Source organism: Pristis pectinata, chromosome 8 (genome assembly GCF_009764475.1).
Source record: "Pristis pectinata isolate sPriPec2 chromosome 8, sPriPec2.1.pri, whole genome shotgun sequence".
NCBI classification, from domain to species: Eukaryota; Metazoa; Chordata; class Chondrichthyes; order Rhinopristiformes; family Pristidae; genus Pristis; species Pristis pectinata.
In genome coordinates, this window is record NC_067412.1 from 3444616 (window position 1) to 3463847 (window position 19232).

General features: G+C 51.8%; 1 protein-coding gene and 1 non-coding gene across 2 annotated transcripts in view; both read left to right on the forward strand.

Annotated features, from left to right (window-relative positions):
- Window positions 1–953: 953 nt before the first annotated feature.
- On the forward strand, window positions 954–1068 carry trnal-caa (transfer RNA leucine (anticodon CAA)). Its single transcript has 2 exons — window positions 954–991; window positions 1023–1068. It is a non-coding gene; the product is annotated as a tRNA-Leu (tRNA).
- A 1664-nt stretch (window positions 1069–2732) lies between these two features.
- Window positions 2733–19232, forward strand: part of vwa3a (von Willebrand factor A domain containing 3A) — a 66433-nt gene continuing 49933 nt past the window's right edge. The window contains exons 1-9 of the mRNA XM_052022501.1: window positions 2733–2943; window positions 3059–3179; window positions 5188–5308; window positions 6447–6571; window positions 6659–6736; window positions 11550–11604; window positions 12613–12714; window positions 12830–12936; window positions 15761–15886. Coding sequence (XP_051878461.1) covers window positions 3115–3179; window positions 5188–5308; window positions 6447–6571; window positions 6659–6736; window positions 11550–11604; window positions 12613–12714; window positions 12830–12936; window positions 15761–15886 — 779 coding nt within the window. The 5' untranslated portion in view covers window positions 2733–2943; window positions 3059–3114. The remainder of the gene's footprint in view (window positions 2944–3058; window positions 3180–5187; window positions 5309–6446; window positions 6572–6658; window positions 6737–11549; window positions 11605–12612; window positions 12715–12829; window positions 12937–15760; window positions 15887–19232) is intronic.

Consider the following 19232-nt stretch of genomic DNA (forward strand, 5'->3'; position numbering starts at 1 on the left):
CTAAGAATGTGCTGGGGGACAGCCCCCAAGTGTTGCCACGCTTCTGGCGCCAACATAGCATGCCCACAACTTCCTAACCCGCATGTCTTTGGAATGTGGGAGGAAACCGGAGCACCCGGAGGAAACCCACGCAGACGTGGGGAGAACGTACAAACTCCTTACAGACAGTGGCCGGAATTGAACCCGGGTCGCTGGCGTTGTAATAGTGTTACGCTAACCGCTACACTACTGTGCCTGCCCCTATTTAAACAATAACGGAATGCAGAATAAAGTGTTACAGCTACAGAGAAAGTGCAGTGCAGGCAGACAATAGGGTGTAAGGTAGATTGTGAGGTCAAGACTGCATCTTATCATTCAATAGTCTTATAACAGCGGGATAGAAGCTGTCTTTGAGCCTGGTGGTACGTGCTTTCAGACTTTTGAGAGGGGAGAAGAGAGAATGTCCAGGGTGGCCGAGGTCTTTGATTATGCTGGTGGTTTACTGAGGCAGCAAGAAGTGTAGACAGAGTCCATGGGGGGGAGGCTGGTTTCCGTGATGTGCTGAGCTGCGTCGACACCTCTCTGCAATTTCTCGTGGATTCCCTTGAAATCCATCCTCCTGCCTGTTCTCTGCACCTCCCAAGTTTTGTTACACCCGTATTTTCATTGTAATTGTAGTTTGGTTTATTATTGTCACATGTATCGAGATACAGTTAAAGGCTTTTGTTTGCATGCAATCCAGACGGATCATTCCGTACATAAGTGGTGCGTCGAGGTAGTACAAAAGTTAAAAAAATGCAGGATATTGTGTTACAGAGAAAAAGTGCAGTGCAGGCAGACAAATAAAGTGCAAGGGCTACGACGAAGCAGATTGAGAGATCAAGAATTCATGTTTTAGTGTATGTGGTCCATAGAACAGTACAGCACAGGAACAGGCCATTCGGCCCACAATGTTGTGCTGAACTAACTAAACTGTCAGGGTGGCCAAGTGGTCTAAGGCGCCAGACTCAAGGAATGAAAGTCCTTCTGTAGAAACGTGGATGTTCTGGTCTCCAACTGGGGGCGTGGGTTCCAATCCCACTCCTGACATGCACTGACTTTTCATTGGCCGCACAGTAGTGCAGCGGTTAGTGTAACGCTATTACAGCACCAGCGACCCGGGTTCAATTTCCACCGCTGTCTGTAAGGAGTTTGTATGTTCTCCCCGTGTCTGCGTGGGTTTCCTCCAGGTGCTCCGGTTTCCTCCCACATTGCAAACACATACGGGTTAGGAAGTTGTGGGCGAGCTATGTTGGCGCCGGAAGTGTGGCGACACTTGTGGGCTGCCCCCAGCACACTCTCAGTAATGCAAACAGATGCATTTCACTGTGTGTTTCAAATTACACGTGACTAATAAATATCTTATCTTAAATTAGTGATTAAACACTTAACTAAACTAATCCCTTGTGCCTACATAATGCATATTTTGTTTTAGATTTCTTTATTAGTCACATGTACATTGAAACACAGTGAAATGCATCTTTTGCGCATAGTGTTCTGGGGGCAGCCCGCAAGTGTCACCACGCTTCCGGCGCCAACATAGCACGCCCACAACTTCCTAACCCGTACGTCTTTGGAATGTGGAATCCCTCCATCCTCTGCACATCCACCTATCTAAGAGCCTCTTAAACTCCTCTATCGTATCTGCCTCCACCCCCATCCCTGGCAGCACATTCCAGACACCCACCACTCTCTGTGTAAATAAAACTTACCCTGCACATCTCCTTTAAACTTTCCCCTCTCACCTTAAATGCACGTCCTCTAGTATTAAGATAGGTTGGAACAAGAGTCCTGTAACAGTGGGACAGAAGCTGTCCTTGAGCCTGGCGATGCCTGTTCTCCTGATAGGAAGGGCAGTGTTATACATGTGTGTCTGTGTGTGTACGTGTACGTGTGTATTCATTCATCTATGTCTACCCTGATGTTCACGCCATTATGTAGTAACTTAATATAGTATTTTAAAGTTATCTGACCACCTCCTCCCCCGAAAATGTGGAAAGGGGAAGTCCTAGCTGTCTGCTCCTCAGAGCATAAGTCGCCAGCTTCACACTCCTGACTGCCCCACCCCCCTCCATGCACTGCCTAATGAGTTCATCTGTATGGACAGTTTGCAAGACAGTTTTTTCACTGTACCTCAGTACATGTGGCAACAATAAACCAATTGCAATTCCGGCTGGCTGGATCGTTGGGCGATCCTTGCACAGTAACAGGGCAAGGAGCAGCCTGCAGCTCCCCTGGTATTGGTTTATTATTGTCACTTGTACCGAGGTACAGTGGAAAGCTTGTCATACAAACTGACTGTACAGGTCAATTCATTACACAGTGGGTTAGTACAGAGGTTACATTTAGTACAGAGGTTACATTGAGTTAGTACAGAGACTGTGCAACCCTTCAATGTTAATGAGCATTTCCAGCAGCTGCAGAAACGGGCCGCTGATTTGGAACATTGGTGAAGTTCATCATGAGTTTCCGACGCTGGTTGGCAATTGGCTGACTGCAGTTTGCTGTTGTCCGCACTCAGCAGTTGCTAAGTTACGACTCTCAACTTCAGGCAAACTTTGGACTATACCATGCAATCTAACTGAAGCACTTTAATGCATTGCACATTTTTCAGTGCTTGCATTTGCTTTTTGCAATGACTGAACTGCAACGTACCCGTCACCGGCCGTGTTAGTGTTTTCCCCTCATGGTTTCAAAGGGAATGGGTTCAACTTGTTGAGAATGAACTCTCCCATCTCCAGTGGCAACGGAGAAACAGCCCGGAGCAGGTGGGGAGCGCGAACCGCCGAGTCTGCAGGCTGCAAACCCGGGCCCGGCACCTGTCAATCACCGGAGCATCTGGGGACCCGGCACCTGTCAATCACCGGAGCATCTGGGGACCCGGCACCTGTCAATCACCCGGCTGAGGATAAAAGGGGGTCTATGGTGAGAGCGGTGGGGTTATGAGAGATGGAGAATAATCTGTTGACGTTGTAAAATAGCTTTATCTTTGTGGAGCGGGAACTGGCCATTTTGCTGCAAACACTTTGTTTCTGCGCAGATCTGCAGCGGTCGCCGGTCGGATCCGGAGCCCCGGGTGCAGACCGTTGTCTCAGCATGAAGCAACACACCGGGAACATGGCCGATATCCTGGCAAATGAGCAGTTCCTTCGAAGCGAATTGTAAGTGCCTTGAAAAAGAATAAGTCACCGAATGCAGTAGAGATGATGCATTAATATTGTCGGCTACGCCCAACTCAGAAACTGAAGGTTCGAGGGCGACTGTAGGAACAAAGATGTGTGAGCCTTGGTTAACTCAGAAGTCAAGTTGTCTCTTGTCCTGTGCACAAGTGCAGTGAGGTACAGGTACAGTGAAAAACTTGCTTGCAGCAGCATCACGGGCGTGTAGGTGCAGACAACACGCAGAACATCAATTATACAAGACAGTGAAGGAAAAGGCTGAGCAAAACAGGACATTGTGCAAAAAGCAAGACCAGAGACAAGTCCGTGGCAGTGCAGAAGGTGGTGCATGGTGTTCCGTTGCTGAGGTAGGGTTAGGGTTGTGCAGGATGTTTCAAGAAATAGCTGTTCCTGAACCTGGTGGTGGGGAAACTTCAGGCTTCTGTACCTCCTGCCTGGCGGTAGCTGCGAGAAGATGGCACGGCCCGGATGGTGGGGATCTTGTTTCCTTCTTGAGGCAGCGCCTCCTGTAGATGCCGTCAGTGGTGGGGAGGGCTGTGCCCGTGATGGACCGGGCTGTGTCCACTGCTCTCTGCAGCCTCCTGAGTTCCTGTACGTTAGAATTGCCCAAGATGCAAAAGGTCTGCATTGACCGTGAAGTGTTTGGGATGTCCCCAGGGTTGGAAACAGCGCTGAGGATTTTGGGATCGTTTAAAAGTGGCAGCATTTGTCTCCGTGTGTGTGTGTGTGAGGTTCATGTCTTCCATCGTTGCCTCCCGGGATGTCTGATGGTGACATTTGCTTCAGCGACTGTTCCTCATGTGTGACGGTGGATTGAGAGGGCTTCAGCTGCTGGGGAGGGGTCTCACTGTCCCGGCAGTGAGACACCTCCCTGCCTCGTGAGCAGCAGCCGGATTTCCTTTCCCTTCTCCTGCCCACGGATGTTCAGACAGGAGACAGAGTTGTGACCTGTGCCAGGGTTGGCCCTGGAGTTATCCAGCTTTTCTTCACTTCCCACAGCTCTACCTTTCCCGCCCGGATCATCAGCTCTGCAGGATTTGTTCCGTCCCAGTGCAGAGACACATTGCATAGAAGTAGCAGGAGGCCATTCATCCCAACGGAACAGCAGGAGCCATTCAGCTCCTTCACAAGGAGGCCATTCAGCCCCTCAACTGGGTATAGGAGGAGGCTGTTCAGCCCATTGACTGGTATAGGGGAGGCCATTCAGCTCATTGACTGGGAACAGCAGGAGGCCATTCAAAGGTTTAGAATGGGTTTTGATGGGATACAGTTGGAGTATTGCAGATAGTTCTGGTCACCCTGCTATAGGAAGGATGTCAAAGTGGAGTTTGTCACATGCACAGGTATGTGTATGCACGGGTGCAATGCACGGGTGCAAAACTTACCTGCAGCAGCATTGCAGGCACACTCGTTAAGCTGGGGAGGGCACAGTAAAGATTCACAGGGATGTTACCGGGACTGGAGGGCTTGAGTTATAAGGAGAGGCTGGACAGGCCGGGACTGTTTTCCCCAGAGCAAAGGAGGCTGAGGGGTGACCTTATAGAGGTGTAGAAAATCATGAGAGGCACAGATAAGGTGGACTGTCACAGTATTTTCCCCAGGGTAGGGGAGTCCAAAACTAGAGGGCATAGGTTTAGGGTGAGAGGGGAAAGATTTAAAGGGGACCTGAGGGGGCAACTTTTTCACGCAGAGGGTGGTGTGTATGTGGAACGGGCTGTCAGAGGAAGGGGTAGAGGTGGGGACAATTACGATGTTTAAAAGCCATTTGGACAGGCACACGGACAGGAAAGGTTTAAGAGGGATATGGGCCAAGTGGGACTAGCTCAGGTAGACAACTCGGTAGGCATGGACGAGATGGGCCGAAGGGCCTGTTTCCGTGCTGTGTGGCTCCGTGACTCTGTGATGAAGAAGGTCCTCCAGTTACCTGGTGACCTGACACACGTTGGAAGGTGTTGATTTTATTTAACCCACTTGTTTGCTTTATTTCAAGGTCAAGGTCCAGGAAAGGTCCCCAGCAGCAGAGGGAGGTGTGGCAGGAGCTGGATCCACCCGACCTTCCGCCAGATGATGGGTTACTGGTCACACACGTCAATCAGACCAGCCAGCTGTTGGTACGTTACAGACTCGGCCGGTTGAAGGCAGCGACGGGTTTTGTGGTGAATCAGTCCGGCACCCAGGGATAGAACCCGGCCCCAGTGAAGGGTCGCCGTACACCCCCCACCTGTGCCCACGGTGAGACTCCTTCCCACCCTGTCCTCCCTGGGGAAGGGCTGCTGGCGGGAAGTTTGTCCCGACCATTGCAGTAATCGCGGGAGGCACGGACGCAGGTTCCTTCTTGGATGATCTCACCCAGAGATCAGAACGTTCCGTGTCTTGACATAATGGAAAAGCAGGAGTAATTTGCGGGGATGTTGTCGGGACTTGAGGGCCTGAGTTATAGGGAGAGGTTGAACAGGTTGGGACTTTATTCCCTGGAGCGCAGGAGAATGAGGGGAGATCTTATAGAGGTGTACAAAATAATGAGGGGTATAGATAGGGAGAATGCATTGCAGGCTTTTCCCCTTCAGGTTGGGTGAGACTAGAACTAGAGGTCATAGGTTTAGGGTGAAAGGTGAAATATTTAAGGGAGTCTTAGAGGGTGGTGCGAGTGTGGGACGAGCTGCCAGCGGAAGTGGTAGATGCGGGTTCAGTTGTAACATTTAAGAGAAGTTTGGACAGGTACATGGATGGGAGGGGATGGGAGGGATATGGTCCGGGTGCAGGTGGATGGGACTAGGCAGAAGATCAGGTCGGCATGGACTAGATGGACCGAAGGCCGAAGAGAGTAGTTGGAGCTGAGCTTCTGTGGAAACCAAAGAGCAGCAAAAATATAGAAGTGGCCAAGTTTGCACTATTTATTTTTTGTAACTTATAGTTATTTTTATGTCTTGCAAAACAACAAACTTCACGACATATGTCAGTGATAATAAATCTGCTTCTGAGTTTCCATGTTCTAAACTTGGCCCCTCCTGGTTATTTGCTGCTCTTCTCAGCTGCGACTGTAACATCTGGGCTTGACTTTCAATTCTTGCTCATTCCACAGCTCCAGGGGTGGGGACGTTCGGCCCATTGTGCCTGTACTAGCTCCGTGAAACCCGCCCCAGAGCCCGCCTCCCCCTGCTGCGAGGCGCCGGTGTTGCAGCCCCCTTGCCTGCCTCTCCCCTTCCCTCCCTGTTGCCAACTCTCCCACGGTCACCGTCTGTCCCACAGAAAACCGGCGCCGGAGCAGCAACGCCCACGGACGCCCAGACCTCCGCCGAGTGGCTGGCCAATCACGGCCTGGAGCGCCAGAAGTTGACAGTCCACGACCTCCTCGCTCAAGGCCGGATCGTCACGTGAGTCCCAGAGGGCGGGTGAACGTTCAGCCGGAGTCACAACTCTTGTTTCTGCTTTCTAACCCCAACCCTTCCCATTCCCCTCAGGAGCAAGACCGAGGCTGAGGTGAAGCATCTGCAGGTCAGCCTCGACCTGGTTGACAGCTTTGAATCCAGAGTCCGTGAGTAAGTCACCGTCTTCCACTCTTAGAGATGCAGGCCATTCTGCCCGTTTGACCCAGGCAAGCCCATCTTCCTGTATCTTATTCTCCCCACATTCCCATTGACTCATAACGTCACAAGACAAAGGAGCAGAGGTAGGCCATTCAGCCCATCGAGTCTGCTTCACCACCTCACCATGAGCTAAACTATTCTCCCATCTAGCCCCAATTCCCGGCCTTTTCCCATATCCCTTGATACCCTGACTAATTAGATACCTATCAATCTCCTCCTTAAACACCCCCAATGATCGGACCTCCACAGCTGTATGTGGCAACGAATTCCATAAATCCATGACCCTCTGGCTAAAGCAATTTCTCCTCATTTCTGTTCTAAAAGGGTACCCTCTAATTCTAAGACTGTGCCCTCTAGTCCTGGACTCATCCACCAGGGGAAACAACTTGGCCGCATCTACTCTGTGGATGGTATGGGAATACAGGCCCCCGTATCTAAGGAAGGATGTGCTGGCCCTGGAGAGGGTCCAGAGGAGGTTCACAGGAATGATCCTGGGAATGAAAGGCTTAACGTATGAGGAGCGTTTGATGTCTCTGTGCCTGTACTCACTGGAGTTCAGAAGGATGAGGGGGGCTGAGAAGTTGGCGCAGGAGGGAGGGTTTTAGATTTCTGGATCATTGGGATCTCTTCTCGGGAAGGTGGGACCTGTACAGAGAGGACGGGTTACACCCGAACCAGAAGGGGGCCAATATCCTTGCGGCGAGATTTGCTAGGGTGGTTCGGGAGGGTTTAAACTAGTTTGTGAGGGGGAAGGGAACCGGAGGAGTAGGTCAGAGGAAGAAGGGGATGGGGAAAAGTTAGATCAAACAGGTAGAGAGGCTTTGGGGAAGGAGAAGCAGAATACAGGCTATAAAAGTAGTAAGGTAGATGGACTGAAGTGTGTTTACTTAAATGCAAGAAGTGTCAGGAATAAGGGAGATGAACTGAGGGCTTGGATAAGTATGGGGGACTATGATATTGTGGCTATTACTGAGACATGGCTGACTTCAGGGCAGGAGTGGATATTGAATATTCCTGGTTTTCGGTGTTTTAAGAGGGATAGGGAAGGGGAGAGAAGAGGAGGAGGGGTGGCGATACTGGTCAGGGACACTGTTACGGCTGCGGAAAGGATGGATGTTGTAGAAGGATCATCTCTAGAGTCCGTATGGGTGGAATTAAGGAACAAGAAAGGAGCAGTTACTCTACTAGGAGTATTCTATAGGCCCCCCGGTAGCAGTAGAGATATAGAGGAGCAGATTGGCAGGCAGTGTTTGGAGAGAAGCAGAAATAACAGGGTTGTTATAATAGGAGACTTCAACTTCCCAAATATAGACTGGAACCTGCTTAGTGCCAAAGGTTTAGATGGGACAGAATTTGTTAAGTGTGTCCAGGAGGGATTCCTGACGCAGTATGTCGACAGGCCGACTAGAGGGAATGCCATGCTAGATCTAGTTTTAGGAAATGAACTGGGACAGGTGAAGGATCTATTGGTGGGTGAGCATTTGGGGGACAGTGACCATTGTTCCATAACCTTTAAAATTGTCATGGACAGGGACAGGTGCAGAGAGGACAAGAAGATATTTAATTGGGGAAGGGCGAACTATGAGGCTATAAGGAGAGAACTTGGGAGTGTAAATTGGGATGTCCTTTTTGAAGGAAAATGTACCATGGAGATGTGGTCGATGTTCAGGGATCTTATGCAGGATGTTAGGGATAAATATGTCCCGGTGAGGCAGAGAAGGAATGGCAGGGTGAAGGAACCGTGGGTGACGAGAGAGGTGGAACGACTTGTTAGGGAGAAGAAGGTAACATATGTGAGGTATAAGCAGCAAGGTTCAGACAGGGCCCGTGAGGAATATAGGGTAGCGAGGAAGGAACTTAAGAAAGGGCTGAGGAGAGCTAGAAGGGGACATGAAAAGGCTTTGGCTAGTAGGGTTAAGGAAAATCCCAAGGCGTTTCTCACCTACGTGAAGGGTAGGAGGATGGCTCGGGTGAAGGTAGGTCCGATTAAAGATAAAGGTGGGAGAATTTGCCTGGAGGCGGTGGAAGTGGGAGAAGTTCTCAATGAGTACTTCTCTTCGGTATTCACCAGGGAGAGGGGTCTTGATGACGCGGAAGGGAGTGCTGGTAGGGGTAATGTTCTCGAGGTTGTAGATATCAAGAGAGAGGATGTGTTGAAGTTGTTAAATAATATCAAGACAGATAAATCTCCGGGGCCTGACGGGATTTTCCCCAGGCTGCTTCGAGAGGCGAGGGAGGAGATTGTTGAACCGCTGGTAAGGATCTTTGAGTCCTCGTTGTCCACGGGGGTGGTGCCGGAGGATTGGAGGGTTGCGAATGTTGTCCCCTTGTTCAAAAAAGGTAATAGGGATAGGCCAGGGAATTATAGACCGGTGAGTCTCACGTCTGTGGTGGGTAAGCTGTTAGAAAGGATTCTAAGGGATAGGATTTATGAACACCTGGAGAATGATGGAATGATTAGGGACAGCCAGCATGGCTTCGTGAAGGGAAGATCTTGCCTCACAAGCCTGATAGAGTTCTTTGAGGAGGTGACCAGGAAGATTGATGAGGGTAGTGCGGTGGATGTGGTTTACATGGATTTTAGTAAGGCGCTTGATAAGGTTCCTCATGGTAGGCTTCTTCAGAAGGTCAGAGGCCAAGGGATCCAAGGAAGCTTGGCTGTGTGGATTAGGAATTGGCTTGCATGTAGAAAGCAGAGGGTTGTGGTGGAGGGAGTGCCCTCGGATTGGAAGGCAGTGACTAGTGGTGTCCCGCAGGGATCGGTTCTGGGACCTCTACTTTTTGTGATATTTATAGATGACTTAGATGAGGGGGTGGAGGGCTGGGTTAGTAAGTTGGCGGACGACACTAAGATAGGCGGTGTTGTGGATAGTGTGGAGGGCTGTCGGAGCTTACAGAGGGATATTGATAGGATGCAGGGCTGGGCTGACAAGTGGCAGATGGAGTTCAATCCGGAGAAGTGTGAGGTGGTACACTTTGGAAGGACAAACTCCAGGGCAGAGTACTGGGTGAATGGCAAGGTACTTGGCAGTGTGGAGGAGCAGAGGGATCTGGGGGTTCATATTCACAGTTCACTGAAAGTTGCGTCACAGGTGGATAGAGCAGTTAAGAAGGCCAATGGGATGTTGGCTTTCATAAATCGTGGGTTTGAGTTTAAGAGCCGCGAGGTGATGATGCAGCTTTACAAAACTCTAGTTAGGCCACACTTCGAGTACTGTGTTCAGTTCTGGTCGCCTCATTATAGGAAGGATGTGGGGGCGTTGGAGAGGGTGCAGAGGAGATTTACCAGGATGCTGCCTGGATCAGAGCGCATGGAATATGAGGAAAGGCTTAAGGTGCTCGGGCTTTATTCACTGGAAAGGAGGAGGATGAGAGGAGACATGATAGAGGTATATAAAGTACTGAGAGGAATAGATAGAGTAGACAGTCAGCACCTCCTTCCCAGGGCACCAATACTCAAGACGAGAGGGCAAGGCTTTAAGGTTATGGGTGGGAGGTTCAGGGGAGATGTCAGAGGGAGGTTTTTCACCCAGAGAGTGGTTGGTGCATGGAATGCACTGCCTGGGGTGGTGGTGGAGGCAGATACATTGGACAGGTTCAAGAGCTTGTTGGATAGGCATATGGAGGAGTGTGGGATGGGGGGATATGCGGGAGGAAAGGGTTAGGTAGTGTGAGGGTGGTTTGATGGACGGCACAACATGGTGGGCCGAAGGGCCTGTTTTGCGCTGTGTGGTTCTATGGTTCTATGGATCTCACTGAAACCCGGATACTGAAAGGCCTGGATAGAGTGGACATGGAGAGGATGTTTCCATCAGTGGGAGAGTCCAGGATCCAAGGGCACAGCCTCAGAATAAAGGGACATCCCTTTAGAACTGAGATGAGGAGGAATTTCTTCAGCCAGGGGGTGGTGAATCTGTGGAATTCGTTAACGACAGACGACTGTGGAGGCCAAGTCATTGGGTGTATTTAAGGCAGAGGTTGATAGGTTCTTGATTGGGGAGAGGGTTTAAGGGTTACGGGGAGAAGGTGAGAGAGTGGGGTTGGGAAAAATCAGCCATGAGTGAACAGCGGAGCAGACTCGATGGGCCGAATGGCCTAGTTCTGCTCCTGTATCCTCTGGTCTAGCTCCCCCCAGATTCTACTACTCACCCACACACCGGGGGCAATTTACAGTGGGGGATATAACCCACCCCTCCGGCCTGCACGTCGTTGGGACGTGGGAGGGAACCGGAGCACCCGGGGGAAACCCACAGGGAGAACGTGCAAACTCCACACAGACAGCGCCGGAGGTCGGGATCGAACCCGGGTCTCTGGAGCTGTGGGGGGGCGGGGCGGGGCTAGGGGAGATTGGCCTGGGTGACAGATGGTGTTGGGAGAGCCGGGGTAGCTGGGGAGGGGTAAATTAGGAGGGAGGGGTTGATGGGGAGGGGTTGGTGGGGAGGGAGGGGTAGATGGGGAGGGATAGGTAGGGAGGGGTCAGCCACAGTGGGGAAGAGGGACGATCAGGGGGTGGACAGAGAGAGGGCAGCTGACTCCTCCATCTCACCGCACCCCATAAGTTGGGCACAGGTAACCCGGGGTCCCTCGTGTGAAGTCGGGGGATCAGGTCCCAAACTTGTGGGGGGAGGTCAGGAAGCCATGTTGCAGCTTTGTCCAGGCTGCACTTCGAATGTTCTGGTCGCCCCGTTACGGGAAGGGTGTGGCGGCTGTGGAGAGGGTGTAGAAGAGGTTTACCAATTAATTTAACATTTATTTAATATTTTAGATTGATTAACATGTGCCAGAAACGGATACAATGGCTCAAGGAAGAGAGCAGAAAGGTTGGTGCTCTGTGGATTGGGATTGGGATAACTGAGCACAGAAGAGGCCCTTCAGCCCTTTGTGCTTTTGCTAGTTCTGTCCACCAGCTGAGCCGTCAACCCTGTTGCGGGGACCTTTCCCCAGGGTCGTGGATGCCTTGTGTTTTACCCGGTGCCGTTACCTGTTACAGAGATCCTCCCCTGAGGTGAGGAATCTGTCTGGGTGTCCACGCTGGGAGTCTGCTGGAAATCGACTAACTTCTTTCCTGTGTGTGGAGAGAATATTCCCAAAACACACCCTTACAGTTGATCGCTGAGCTCCTGACTGAGAACTGAAAGGGTCAGCATTCCTGTTCAGGAAATACCGGGACCTGTACCGGAGTTTCTCTGATTTGGAAGTGAAACTGCTGGGTCCAGAGATTCATCCTGTGTTTAATTTCTGGGATTCTTCTCATCCTTTCTCCAGGAATCACATTCGGGATTTTGTCCTTTTCAGAATCCAGATTCACCTGATTTAGATGACGTGAAATGTGTTGTTTTGCAGCAGCAGTACAGTGCAAGGACAGAAACATTTGTAATTACAAAAACAAAATAAAAGAAGGGAATAACGAGGTAGTGTTCTTGGACCGTTCAGAAATCTGATGGCGGAGGGGAAGAAGCTGTTCCTGAATCGTTGAGTGTGGGTCTTCAGGCTCCTGTACCTCCTCCCCGATGGTAGTAACGAGAAGAGGGCACGTCCCGGGTGGTGAGGGTCCTTAGTGATGGATGCCGCCTTCTTGAGGCACCGTCTCTTGAAGATGTCCTCGATGGCGGGGAGGGTTGTGTCCGTGATGGAGCTGGCTGAGTCTACAACCCTCTGCAGCCTCTTGCAATCCTGTGCATTGGAGCCTCCATACCAGGCGGTGATGTAGCCAGTCAGGATGCTCTCCACCGTACATCTGTAGAGATTTGCAAGAGCCTTCAGTGACGGACTGGGTCGGTGGTGTTGCTGGTGGTTCCTGCTCTAACTGGCTGTCTCTGCCTCTCCAGGTGTTCGGGTTGGTGAAGGGCAGGCGCCTGGGCGTGCTCGTCGACTGTTCCAATGCAAACTGTGGGCTTGGCCGCCAGCGGGAGTTGCAGGAAGCTCTGCTGGTCAGTGTCCCGGCTGGAGGGGGGGAGGTTTGCGCCCGGGGGAGCAGCGGGGCTTTGTGTGTCCACCTCCCTGTGACCGCGGTAGGCTGACACCCCCCCATGTCTTGGTTGACAGGCTCTGTTGGACGAACAGTTGGGCTACATGAGGCAGCTCTACCTCTTGGGCTTCGGCAGTGACCTCCACCCCCTGTGGGAGACCGCACGTGACGTCAACGTACGCACGTAAGTCCCACTCTTCCCGCCAGCTGGGGTCTACATGTAACCTGCGCTTATGTCTGGTGCCTGAGACCTCCCACCACAGGGTCACAGAACACAGAGGCAGGTTTGTTCTCACTGACTTGTACGTCGTGAGATTTGTTGTTCTGCAGCGGTACAGTGCAATCACTACAAATTACACAGTAAGTAAATAGTGCAAAAAAGGAATAACGAGGTAGTGCTCATGGACTGTTCAGAAATCTGATGGCGGAGGGGAAGAAGCTGCTCCTGAATCGTTGAGTGTGGGTCTTCGGGCTCCTGCACCTCCTCCCTGATGGTAGTAATGAGAAGAGGGCATGTCCCAGATGGTGAGGGTCCTTAGCGATGGATGCCACCTTCATGAGGCACCGCCTCTTGAAGATATCCTCGATGGTGGGGAGGGTTGTGCCCGTGATGGAGATGACTGAGTCTACAACCCTCTGCAGCCTCTTGCGATCCTGTGCATTGGAGCCTCCGTAGCAGGCGGTGATGCAACCAGTCAGAATGCTCTCCACCGTACATCTGTAGAGATTTGTAAAAGTCGGGTGACATACCGAATCTCCATTTACATTGAACATAGAACAGTACAGCACAGGAACAGGCCCTTCGGCCCACAATGTGGTGCCAAACTAATTAAACTAATGACACCTAATCCCTTCTGCCTGCACATGGTCCATATCCCTCCCCTCCCTGCACATCCACGTGCCTGTCTAAAAGCCTCTTCAACGCCTCCATCATATCTGCCTCCACCCCCACCCCTGGCAGCACATTCCAGGCACCCACCACTCTCTGTGTAAAAAAAACTTGCCCCGCACATCTCCTTTGAACTTACCCCTCTCACCTTAAATGCACGCCCTCTGGTAAAAAGATACTGGCTGTCTACTCTATCTGTGCCTCTCATAATCTTATAAACCTCTATCAGGTCTCCCCTCAGCCTCCGCCGCTCCAGAGAGAACAACCCAAGTTTGTCCAACCTCTCCTTACAGCACATGCCCTCTAATCCAGGCAGCATCCTGGTGAACCTCTTCTGCACCCTCTCCAAAGCCTCCACGTCTTTCCCGTAATGGGGGCGACCAGAATTGAACCCGATACTCCAGATGCGGCCTAACCAGAGTTCTATAGCTTCCTGACTCTTAAACTCAGCGCCTCGACTAGTAAAGGCGAGCGTGCCGTACGCCGCCTTTACCACCCTGTCGACTTGCGCAGCCACGTTCAGGGAGCTATGGACTTGGACCTCAAGATCCCGCTGTGCATCAACACTGTTAAGGGTCCTGCCATTAACTGTGCACTGTCTCTTTACATTTGATCTCCCAAAGTGCAACACTTCACATTTGGCCTGATTAAACTCCATCTGCCGTTTAGGGTCCCAAGGCCCTCCCTCACCACCTCCCTCCCCTCCTCTCGACTCGTCCACCTGCCTCGTCAGCTCCTTGGGAGGCATCAACCTTTTGTTCCATGAAGTTGCCTCAGAGCAGATGTCAGGCGTAAATGTTGCAGAATAACCAGGAGTTGTCCCAGCCCTTTCCAGATCCAGTTCTCTCTGGGAGAAACAACATATCCGACTGATGCGACACTTGGTCCGGTGTATCCAGGAGACCAAATCCAGGACTGTCCTGTGTACACCAGGTGTGTTGTAGCCACACATGCAAGGAGTAGACCAGCTGTGATGTATCGGTGACCTCCTGCAGTTCCTCACCACCTTCAGACAGTCATAGGGCACGGAGAGAGGCCCTTCGGCCCACCGATTCCGTGCCGACCATCAACCAACCATCTACACTCATTCTGCACTTTTCCCATTTTATTCTCCCCACCTTCCCATCAGCTCCCCCCCTCCCAGATTCTGCCCCTCACCCACACACTGGGGGCAGTTTACAATCGGCAGTTAACCCACCGACCCGCACGGCTTTGGGACGTGGGAGGGAACCGGAGTTTAGGGGAGTGTTGAAGAGTTTCTGTTCGATCCCCGTGATCTGTCTGCCCCTCTCAGTATGACCTTGGCCATCCCTGACGTCATTCCCTCCTCTCTTGGCGGCCGAGCCTTCAGCTTCCGAGGCTCCGGAATTCTCTCCCGACACTGCCCTCTTCCTCTGCGGCATTCCTTCACTCCATCGCTCCCACTCACCAGCACGGACGTCTCTGCGTTAGCCCCTGTCTCTGACAGCGTTGGGCATCTCACAGGATTGGAGGTGGTGCAGTGGTTGGTGACGCTGCCTCTCAGCCCCAGACCCGGGTTCAATCCCGACCGCGGCTGCTGTCTGGAGTTTGCACGCTCTCCCTGTGACCGCGTGCGTTTCCCCCCGGGTGCTCCGGTTCCCTCCCACATCCCAAAGACATGCAGGGTCGGTGGGTTAATCGGCCACTGTAAATTGCCCACAATGTGTAGGTGAGGGGTATATCTGGGGGGAGTTGATGAGAATGTGGGGAGAATAAAGTAGGATGTCTAAATGGGAGCTCAGTAGTCAGTGCAGACTCAGTGAGGCTATTCCTAGCCCTGTGTAGGTGGTGAGTAACTGCAGGTGGTCACCAATACATCACAGCGATACATCGGAGCCAATTACTAACTGATACGTTGCTAGCTGATACATTACAGCCGATACGTTACAGCCGACACGTTACAGACAATACGGTACAGCCGACACGTTACAGCTGATATGTTACAGCCAATACATCCCAACCACTACATTACAGCTGATACGTTACAGCTGACACATTACAGCCAATACATCCCAGCCGATACATCCCAACCGATATGGTACAGCCGATACGGTACAGCTGATACATTCCAGCCTCACACCTGCCCTTCACCCCACAGGTTGGACGAAGCCCGTCAGTGGGTTCAGGGGCTGCACCCCAGTGGCAGCTGCAACCTGCTGCGGGCTGTGAACCGAGTGGTGAAAGTCCGGCGGCTGGACGGGCTACTGGTTATCCTGGGAACATGGTAAGAATCGAGCAGGACCCCCATGCCCTGCGCCCAGCTCGGTGAGGCGAGATCGGGTGGGCAGGGCCTGCAGTGGTGTCACATTCTTCAGCCGGATGGAGGGGCAGATAATGTACAGGGGGCTTGATGCAGGGAGGGTGCTTCCTCTGGCTGAGTCACAGGCAAGGAATGAGGCCGGGCAGTTCGGGGCGGAGATGAGAAACGACTCCACTCAGGGGGCAGTGAATCTCTGGCGTTCTCGGCACAGGGGGCTTGGTAATGAGTTATTTTGGAGAGAGAGGTCAACAGACTTCCAGATGTTGAGGGAATCTAGGGATTGGTATTGGTTTATTATTGTCACTTGTACCGAGGTACAGTGAAAAACTTGTCTTGCAAACCGATTGTACAGGTCAATTCATTACAACAGTGCAGTTACATTGGGTTAGTACGTGTAGATCGACTGTAGTAAGGGTAATGAGTAGATCTGTCGACGGCAGCTTGCAACGAGTTGCCACGCTCCGGCGCCATCTTGGAAAATGGGCCTGAGGTCAAAGGTCAGCCACAGTCGGCGGGTTAGAATTGAAGGGCTGAACGTCCTCCTCCTGTCCTTATTTCCTCATCTTAAACGTCAGGTGGTTCTATCTGCTGACGGTCCCTCCATCCACCAATCACCGACCGGCCCCCCATCTCACCCCTCCCCCTCTCTTTATACCGGCCGTCTCCCCCTCCCCACTCTCAGTCCTAACGCAGGGTCTCGACCCGAAACGTTGACAGTTCCTCTCTCCCTCCCCCTCCCCGCCCACAGACGCTGCAACACTCACGGAGTCTGACCCCACCCAGGACAAAGGACCCTCTTGACTGGTTCCTCATCTCCCACCCCAAACACTCCCTCACCCCCCCACCGCCAGCTCACAGCGGCCGCAGCGCGCACCGTCTACAAATTATTCCGCCGTTACTCGCCTGGGCTACTCCGACAGCACCTCCCAAACCTGCCCCCTCTCCCCCACCGAGGGCACCACCACCTGCGGGATCCCCTGTCCTGGTCACACACCCTCCTGACTTGGACGTTAATCACCGGAATTCACCCCCTGACAGCACCGAGGGAGTCCCTTCACCAGGAGGACTTCAGCAGTTCCATAAGATAGATAAATAAGGAAAACAGTTTCCATAAATGCTGGCGTTCCATTAGACAATAAAACAAAGGAGCAGAAGTCGGCCATTCGGCCCATTGAGTCTGCTCCGTCATTCTATCACGAGCTGATCCATTCTCCCATTGAGCCCCACTCCCCTGCCTTCTCACCATAACCTTTGATGCCCTGGCTACTCAGATACCTACCAATCTCTGCCTTAAATACACTCAATGACTTTGCCTCCACAGCCGCCCGTGGCAACAAATTCCACAGATTCACCGCTCTCTGGCTAAAGAAATTTCTCCGCATCTCTGTTCTGAATGGGCGCCCTTCAATCCTGAAGTCGTGCCCTCTTGTACTAGACTCCCCTACCGTGGGAAACAACTTCGCCACATCTACTCTGTCCAGGCCTTTTAACATTTGAAATGTTTCTATGAGGTTCCCCCTCATTCTTCTGAGTTCCAGGGAGTACAGCCCAAGAGCCGTCAAACGTTCCTCGTATGTTAACCCTCTCATTCCTGGAATCATTCCAGTGAATCTTCTCTGAACCCTCTCCAACGTCAGCACATCCTTTCTTAAATAGGGAGCCCAAAACTGCTCACAGTACTCCAAGTGAGGTCTTACCAATGCCTTATAGAGCCTCAACATCACCTCCCTACTCTTATAGTCTATTCCTCTAGAAATGAATGCCAACATTGTATTCGCCTTCGTGGTGTGGACTCTGGACTTCATAATCTACATCATCATGGTCCTTGCACCTTATTGTCTGCCTGCACACAATAACTTTGCTCTGTATTCTGTATTGTTTTACCCTGCACTACCTCAGTGCACTGTGTAATGAATTGACCTGTACGATCGGCATGCGAGACAAGTTTTTCACTGTACCTCAGTACAAGTGACAATAATAAACCAATACCAATTCCCATAAACAAGAATAAATATCAAACCCTTGTTCCCCGGTCTGTCTAAACTCCTCAGGATTTTTAAAGCTCCTTCAGGTCTCATCGAGGGATACAGCACAGAAGCAGGCCATTTGGCCCGCTGAGTCTGTACTGACCCATTGATCACTCATTTACACTATTACTCCCGTGTGTTAATTCTCCCCACGTTCCCCTCAGCTCCACCCCTCACCCCCGGTCTGGGGGCAGTTTACAGCGGGTGAGTTAACCGACCGACCCCGCACGTCCCTGGGGAGTGGGAGGGAAGCCCGCGCGGTCACTGGGAGAGAGTGTGCGAACTCCGCACAGACAGCGGCGGAGGTCGGGATCGAACCCGGGTCTCCGGAGCGGCGAGGCAGCGGCATTACCCGCTGCGCCACCATGCTGTCTCCCTGCCCTTCTGTTTTCAACCTGGCTCAGTATCTGTGGGCGGGGTGGGGGAAGCAAGGACGGGAACTGGGCTGAGAAGTTGCAGATGGAGTTCAATCTGGAGAAGTGCGAGGTGGTGCACTTTGGAAGGACAAACTCCAGGGCAGAGTACAAAGTTAATGGCAGGATTCTGGGCAGTGTGGAGGAGCAGAGGGATCTGGGGGTCCATATCCACAGATCCCTGAAAGTTGCCTCACAGGTGGATAGGGTAGTTAAGAAAGCTTATGGGATGTTAGCTTTCATAAGTCGTGGGATCGAGTTTAAGAGCCGCGAGGTAATGATGCAGCTCTACAAAACTCTGGTTAGACCACACTTGGAGTACTGTGTCCAGTTCTGGTCGCCTCATTATAGGAAGGATGTGGGAGCGTTGGAAAGGGTGCAGAGGAGATTTACCAGGATGCTGCCTGGTTTAGAGAGTATGGATTATGAGGAGAGATTAAGGGAGCTAGGGCTTTACTCTTTGGAGAGAAGGAGGATGAGAGGAGACATGACAGAGGTGTACAAAATATTAAGAGGAATAGATAGAGTGGACAGCCAGCGCCTCTTTCCCAGGGCACCAATGCTCAATACAAGAGGGAATGGCTTTAAAGTAATGGGTGGGAAGTTCAAGGGAGATATCAGAGGAAGGTTTTTTACCCAGAGAGTGGTTGGGGTGTGGAATGTGCTGCCTGGGGCGGTGGTGCAGGCAGGTACATTGGTCAGATTCAAGAGATTACTAGATAAGCATATGGAGGAATTTAAAATAGAGGGATATATGGGAGGAAGGGGTTAGATAGTCTTAGGCGAGGTTTAAAGGTCGGCATGACATGATGGGCCGAAGGGCCTGTATTGTGCTGTACTGTTCTATGGTGCTATGAAAGGCGCTATACA